This window comes from Carassius carassius, chromosome 35 (assembly GCF_963082965.1).
Source record: "Carassius carassius chromosome 35, fCarCar2.1, whole genome shotgun sequence".
Lineage (NCBI taxonomy): Eukaryota > Metazoa > Chordata > Actinopteri > Cypriniformes > Cyprinidae > Carassius > Carassius carassius.
The window spans coordinates 7,280,559-7,288,935 of NC_081789.1; the positions used below are offsets into that span (position 1 = coordinate 7,280,559).

An 8,377-nucleotide genomic window follows, 5' to 3' on the forward strand; every position below is an offset into this window, starting at 1 on the left:
GACACTTATATAGTGTAATATGACAATATAAATGATGTTCATAATATCATATTGTTTACATGAAAAGCGTATTCCTTTGACTGAAAGATGCAGTCCCTCGTAAGAGAGTCCTTGGCATTAAAATGTGGTTAAATAGAGTGCACACAAGAAACAAATGAAACATCAGTTTTATTTGATTTGCATTTTCAAACACAAAGTGAGTTTAGCATTGGGAATACAAAAGTGGAACAAAATAAATTTGTACCTTGTTTTGACAATAGCAATCAATTCATATAAATATAACCATTTTAACTGTTGTCATTTGCATAGCTATTAATTAAATGCAGAAGAGAAGATTTAAATTCTTTAATTCATTTTATATTTGCCAAAAATCGCTGACATACTGTCTGTACTGGTTTAACTCTCACCAAAATTAACAACAATTCATCATCACATCTTTAACACAAAAATAACTTACAAAACCATGCTGAGTGACAGCTACAATAAAGAAAACACATCAACTCCAAACATAAACACATGCAATTAGTTATACAACTCAAAACAAATCAAGACGATCTTCACGTAACACAAAATAATCTCGGGAGAGAAAACAATATGTGTGAAACTAACTCAGCAATGCTAGGTTTCCACGAAACATAAACTGTAAAGATCACTGGTCATGCTAGTAAAGCTGATGCATGCAGTGCCTATCAATGCCATTCACTAAGTTGCTCAGTAGGTGGATGAATCACTGTGGCCCTGGATGTGATGTATACTCTGGGTGTATTACCCACTTGTATTTAGCGATGTGGTGCTTTCAGAGCTGCTTCCACCTCTTCCTCTGGTTGAAGTGTGTGCCACTGGGCCACTGGACGTCGAGGATTGGCCAGCATCTCTGACCAATGGCGTAAGCCAACACCTGTGGCACCATAACCGATAAAGGTTTTGCCAATAGGGTCGTTGCTTCCCAGCTTGTCGTAGTCAAACACAGTTATGAGGAGCTGGACTTTCTGCATTGGGATAGAGTGGGTTTGCACTTTAGAACATGAATTTATTACATTTTTGGACATGAATAAAATACAGCTTCAAATTTGTACAATGCACATCACCTGAATCTGTTCAAATGGGACCTCAAAGCTGAAGCTCTCATTAAAGTATGGGTTCAGTGTGTTCTTTTTAACTGTAGTTTTCTTTTTCTTCAGACGCTTTCCGTTATGCTGTAACACAATCTTCACATACGGATCTGACACAGGAAGTAGTTGAAAAGTGAAAAAAAGAGAAAAAATACAAGAAACCATACAGCAAACTGAAAATTACATTATAAAGTTCATTTATTTTTCAGTCACCTGCTCGTTCTCAATTGCTAGCACTTTCCACATTTTAGAAAAAGCATCAAAACTATGACATAGTGCAAATGTAACTTAAATACACTGTTAAACTGTACCTGATAAACCACCAACATCCATTTTTTTTAGATTTTTGGCCTCCATTATGTTGACGGTGAGTTTACCAGCAGTGGGCACATAACGCAGAGAAATACAAACGTCTCCAAGTTTCTCCTGTTGAAGAGAAATAAAGACTGATCACAGGAACAAATGTAAAATATACCGTTTAAAAATTCAGGAATCAAGGATGGCATACCTGAAAAATCAAGTCAGACATGCTAATAAAAATACAGACAGAAAATAAAATGTACCTCCTCCTTTTCTCCACTTTCGAGATCCCTCCATTCATGCAGCGGTTGTGCAAGATCCACACAGTTCATGGGAATCGTTATCTGGCCGATCACATCATGTTTACCAAATCGATCGAAATCAAACACCTGAAGCACCAGAGTTTTACCACCCAATTCAGCATAGGGAATCTATAACACATGAGAAGAGGCAGGAATATTAGTTCATTTTTAAGTGAACTATTCCTTCAAAACGTATATAACCTCAGTGATACCTTGAGAGCTGTCAATCAAAAAATTGACAAAACCATTGTAGGGAAGCAGGGATTTCTGGGAACTTATAGAATGCCACACAAGGAGGCAAAACCCTGACACAAAACCTGAGAGAGAGAGAGATGGACAAACAAACTACAGGTACAACCCGAATTCCGGAAAAGTTGGGACGTTTTTTAAATTTTAATAAAATGAAAACTAAAAGACTTTTCAAATCACATGAGCCAATATTTTATTCACAATAGAACATAGATAACATAGCAAATGTTTAAACTGAGAAAGTTTACAATTTTATGCACAAAATGAGCATCAGAGATGCTGGCTTTTGAACTGAACGCTGATAACATGCTGGAAGGTCTCCCTCCTCTTTAGCCCGGAGGACACGGCGTCCGTGATTTCCAACAAGAATGTCAAATTTGGACTCGTCTGACCATAAAACACTATTCCACTTTGAAATAGTCCATTTTAAATGAGCCTTGGCCCACAGGACACGACGGCGCTTCTGGACCATGTTCACATATGGCTTCCTTTTTGCATGATAGAGCTTTAGTTGGCATCTGCTGATGGCACGGCGGATTGTGTTTACCGACAGTGGTTTCTGAAAGTATTCCTGGGCCCATTTAGTAATGTCATTGACACAATCATGCCGATGAGTGATGCAGTGTCGTCTGAGAGCCCGAAGACCACGGGCATCCAATAAAGGTCTCCGGCCTTGTCCCTTACGCACAGAGATTTCTCCAGTTTCTCTGAATCTTTTGATGATGTTATGCACTGTAGATGATGAGATTTGCAAAGCCTTTGCAATTTGACGGTGAGGAACATTGTTTTTAAAGTTTTCCACATTTTTTTTTACGCAGTCTTTCACAGATTGGAGAGCCTCTGCCCATCTTTACTTCTGAGAGACTCTGCTTCTCTAAGACAAAGCTTTTATAGCTAATCATGTTACAGACATGATATCAATTAACTTAATTAATCACTAGATGTTCTCCCAGCTGAATCTTTTCAAAACTGCTTGCTTTTTTAGCCATTTGTTGCCCCCGTGCCAACTTTTTTGAGACCTGTAGCAGGCATTAAATTTTAAATGAGCTAATTAAGTGGATAAAAGTGTAAATTTCTCAGTTTAAACATTTGCTAGGTTATCTATGTTCTATTGTGAATAAAATATTGGCTCATGTGATTTGAAATTCCTTTAGTTTTCATTTTATTAAAATTTAAAAAACGTCCCAACTTTTCCGGAATTCGGGTTGTAGAACTAAACAGACGCCAGATCACACAAAAGACAAAACTACAGGCAATAAAATGTTATGAATTATACTGGACGACCACATTAACGTGAACACATACATGACTCATTATGTACATACTGTGAGTCAGAACCTGGCTTCGTACTTCATAAACAAACAAAACATCGAACAAAATAAACCTTGAAGATGAAGGTCTCATTAAACACAGGGCACAGATTTTTGCGCTGGACTTTGGTTTCAAACTTCTTCTTCTTGTCTGGAAGCAAGTAAACTTTCACATATGGGTCGGATGTACCGCCAATATCCATAGCAGGAAGATCTTGAGCCTGAAGGACTCCAACTATCAGCTGTTGACAGAAAATTAGACATGTTCCATGTGTCTTGTTACAATGACATCATGACATCTCTACCTATCGCAGTGCTCTTTCAATAAATATTTCAATACATTAGGCACCTGAGCATCAGTGAAGTTGTAATCCAAAGAGAATTCCAGTTTCCCAAGGTTTTCGTGCTCTTCTTTTTGCACTTCCCCCTCTTTTTTTTCTCCTTCTTCCTGCAAAGATGAATAGTCATATTATATGCAGTATGTTCATAGAATATGTAAATTAATTTGAAATAACAAAGGACGTGGTGCTGTGTTTTAACTTTATTCTATAGCTATTAAGGTTTTTTATTTTCCATATATATATATATATATATATAGTACAATAAGGTTCCATTTGTAAACATTAGTTACTACATTGGTTAACATGAACTAACAGTAAAAATGAACAGTAAAAGATGTCTTACTCTTTGTTAGTCAATGCATTAACTAATATTAACCAATGGGACCTTATTGTAAAGTGTTTTCTTTTATATAGCAAATCATTATAAAATAAATAATACTTTTTTTAATTGAGGTTATATTTGTGTATTGTATTGTTCTTTTCACACCTTTTTTTCACCTTCACCCTCTCCTTCAGTCCCTTCCATTTTTCTCCGTCCTGCTCTCTTCCTTTCTCGAGCTTTCTTGGATTTCTTCTTCTTGCCAAAGCATTTCTTGAACATGCAATATGTAAAGCAAGCCACAAGGGCGAGAACCACGACCACGATGGCTCCTACAGCCCACATTGGCACTGTAGAGAACAGAAAGCTGGTCAGTCCCCATGGAAACATGTATAGGACATAAATCACACAGGACAATAGTCGCTTAGTGTTGTGTCACATCAATTCAATGCGCTTTTTAATTTGAAATCACCAGCGTCTGTAAAGCTGAACAAAAACTATGAATCAAGGTGTTCCATTACGTAATCTGGCTTCTCATCAGATGCAGATAATGATTTAGAGAATAAATGAAAATGAAGACTGATTTTGTGTTCTGTGAGGTTACACAATCACAACAAAATCAGTGTATTCTGTATATTAATGAAATAAAGTGCAGTTAGTTTAACTTAATATTTTTTTATGTTAATATATGGTCAAAAGTAGAAACTTACATGAAAGATGTTCCAGCTCATTCATGAACTTGTTCTTCATGTGTTCATAGTTGTGATGAGCTGAATGAGCAGGAGGGTGCTTGTGTTCTGGTTTCGGTTGTGGTTCAGGTTCTGATTCTTCTGGTTCAGCAGTCCGCCGAACACGGACACCCATGTTCACAAACCTCATACCAGCTGGGTGTCAAGAATCCAATGCACAGCCTGAAATTAACAACACAAAAAGTGGACGCACACAGTTCAGAAACTCTCAGAAAAAAGAGAGAAATGTCTGAGTAAGAAATCATCTTTAGAAAATAAATTCTTCAAATTCAAGTTAACATTCTTCATGTTTGCTTTGAAGAGTTTTTTTTCTCTCATGAAAGGTGAATAACTGTAGAAGTAACAAATACTATCAATATTTTCTCTATATTTATCTGAACAACAACATTTATTCTTGGCACAGAATATGAATGTGGTACTTTTTTAATTGGCAAAGAGAAACTGTTTCCTTGGAAACATGACAGCATAGGAGTAGGTGCTAAAAGCAGCTCAAATCATAGATCTTAAACAGTTATGTCTAATTCTGTACTATACATGGATCCAAAGTTCATTTCACACATTCAAAGGCTGAGATTTCGGTTCACATCTAATGCATCCTGAAATCATAAATTGTGTATATTCAACGTACAAATGTGTATGTGCATGCATATTCCCTAAAGCTAGAAAACAAACATGGCTGATTCTAATCCATGTATTTACCCTCCTTTGCCAAACCACAATCCACCCCCATCTCTACTGGTCTATGTCTCTCTCTCTCTCTCTTTCTCTCTCCCGTGCTTAACGAGATTATAGGGGGGTTGGGTTAGGGGACAAAACCAGAGCTCAGATAACTCAGATAAACAAGGCAACTATTTGAGAAATTATAGCTTTCTTCCCTGCATTGATACTTCCCTTCATTCATTAACGCTTCATTAAGGTCTTCTCAAAACACTAAATGAAAAGAAACAACATCTCAGTACCATCCTAAATACACGATCACACTGCAAAATGTTCTTTGTGCATTGGATCTTTATGCAATGTATAATTTGTTTTCATATTTATGAAGCTAAACCAATGAAAACCCCAGAATAACTGATTTTAATTTTTGGCTTCAGATGATTTTATTGAGTAATAAGACCACTCTGTAAAACGACCAACTTTGGTTAAAATACTTCCAAAAGATATTGTTTGGGGTAGTAGGGCAAAGTAGGAAGTGCCAATGTTTTCCAAAACCGTGAGGGAATTTGTAATGACGTATCTGCAAATTGTGACGACTGCTCCAATCACGATTCATTTGTTTGTATTTTACCAGCTTGTAATTTATATTTACTTACATGTAATTCAAATCTAGCCTAAGTCTATAATAAATGCACTTGGGTGACAAATCACGGAATCCCTTTATCTACCCTTTCACTATCTTTGGGCTTTTTATCCAAGATTATTTTTGGCAAATCTCCACGTTATGTTTCTTAGCTGATAATCAAAAAACATAGCCTAGCTTTTTCCATTGTAATATTTACACATCAAATACAACCCATTTCGGGATTTTCTACATGTCCTACATGATGATACCTAATAAAAGTTCATTACAAATGTGAACAAATGTGAATGTGAAAGCGTCCCGCGCGCTCTAAACAGACTGCATTCGCAGGAATGCGCGCGTCATTCGCGCTCATCTTCAGCAACAGGTTACTATGGTAACACACAAACGCATTGAAATGATATATTTTACATTTCACTCAAAACAATTTGCCCTGATAATGTGCATATTGCTCATGTGTGTCCAGTCAGGTCTGCTAACGTGTGATATAACATGAAGGCATGTGTCTGTATAAAAAAATGTATAAATAAAGATTGCAACATACCTGATAAATGAATACCTCCGGATATCTTGGGTGGGAAATACCTTCCTTAGGTAATATTAAGACGATGCCTGCTTTGTTTTCCCAGCAGCCCTCAGCCAGACATGCTGATGTGTGTATATTGTGATAAGTATAGTTCTGGTGGTTTAACCCCCTCCCCATCAGCTTTAAGCTCAAGTGCTTTCAAATCATTAAAGCACCACTAATCTCTCTCCCCATCCCCATCACATCTGTTATGCAGTTACTGTTAAGGTTCCTCCATAATTTCACATAAACCACGCCTCTGCCTTTATTTCAAGTATGTTACTGTACTAAAAAAAAAAAAAAAAAAAAACAAAAAACTCCCCAGTGATATGTTAATATTGTGTTCATTTCCTTTGAGAGCTCCTATTTATGTGACTACTGCCCAGCATCAACTGCCTCTCTAATCCACACAAAACATCATGCTCGACATCATTGTTCCCATCTGGGACACGTTGTGGATGAAAATAGCCTCTCTGCCCTGATAATCTGTTTGATCACGGATTACACTTGCAATTTTTTTTTCAATCAATAAATCAGAAAGTATTCCTAACTAAGCATGTTCAGTCATTTAAAACCAATCCATTTTGATCATTTCGACACTGCTATTGATCTAAATGTACTGCTTTTGTATGGCACTTTTGTATATTGGGGTTTGATATGGCACAAGAACGGCTAAAGCCGTGTTTGGTAGCCTTGCAGAGGCTTTTGGTACAGTATATGCTATACTTGTTGCTTCTGAAGTTTATAGTACAGTGCATGCATAATTATTAGGCAAGGTGATATTCAGATTTTTTTTTTCTCAGGCACATTTTAACAATTCCAAATCACTTCAATACTAATAACTACCATTAATTTTGTATGTAATCATTTATAAGTAATATATAATTGTCCATGAAGGCTAAAAGTGAAAAACTCTTTACTATTCAGGTGTGCAGAATTGTTAGGCATGTTTTCTTTTACAGATAAAATGAGCCAAAAGAAATTTAACTCAGACATAAAGTCAAAAATTATTTATTTCTGATGAGAAATATTCAAAACTAATGCAATACAGAAATGGCAAAGTTAAGACAAGACCATTGGGCAGCAAAATGCTCATTGGGTCAGCGAGGTTAATAACCCTCTGAAAACACTATATTAACTTCACTTAATATATTTTCCTAGTAGATTATATTATTTCTTTTGTTATATATTATTAATTTAATAAAAGTATACTATTTCTTTATTTAATAGGATTCTTATCTTAAACAACAACATAATGAGAATAATGCAAGTAAAGCATTATTTAATGTTATTGTGTGCGCTTCAAAAATGATAGACAGAGAATAGAACAGAGCCTTATAATATTCTGTCATTGAATAAGAGATAAGTGAGAGTGAGACAAGTAAAGTGGTTTGTTGCACAAATCTCCCTACTATATCTATTAGCTCAAGGCATCAATTACCTAATTTTATAATGTCATGATTCAATTCATACATCAAATGGCACAGAATGTTTCCTAGTGTATTATCTGCTCTTTTCTGTTGAAAAGGTGAATTTACATTCTTTCCATGCATTCCCAAACTAAACACAAATTCCAAATGAAACAGATTTCTCAGAAAAACTTCATTTGATTTTATTATTTTTAAGAGGTATATAACATGTTATAAGCATGTTAGCAATGTACTGTAGGTAGGGCTTATGCAAGACATTACACACCTTTCTTGTCTTTACAAAAGCCTTTACATTTATAGTTACTGAAAGGGTTAACTCAACAGTTCCATGGAGCAGGATCCCATCCCTGACAAAAGAGGCGGGGTTAAACCTCACAATCACTTACCATTGTCATTCAGC

The 8,377-nt window shown here is 36.0% G+C and overlaps 1 protein-coding gene across 1 annotated transcript; it reads right to left on the reverse strand.

The window, feature by feature from the left end:
* Positions 1 to 151: 151 nt before the first annotated feature.
* syt5b (synaptotagmin Vb) lies at positions 152 to 6,757 on the reverse strand. The gene is made up of 9 exons (XM_059524360.1): positions 6,527 to 6,757; positions 4,644 to 4,844; positions 4,102 to 4,283; positions 3,623 to 3,721; positions 3,348 to 3,515; positions 1,676 to 1,843; positions 1,424 to 1,538; positions 1,089 to 1,222; positions 152 to 989 (listed from the first exon to the last, which is right to left on the reverse strand). The coding sequence occupies exons 2-9, from the start codon at positions 4,810 to 4,812 to the stop codon at positions 780 to 782; spliced, it is 1,245 nt and encodes a 414-aa protein (XP_059380343.1). The 5' UTR covers positions 4,813 to 4,844; positions 6,527 to 6,757; the 3' UTR covers positions 152 to 779.
* Between the last annotated feature and the right edge of the window lie 1,620 nt (positions 6,758 to 8,377).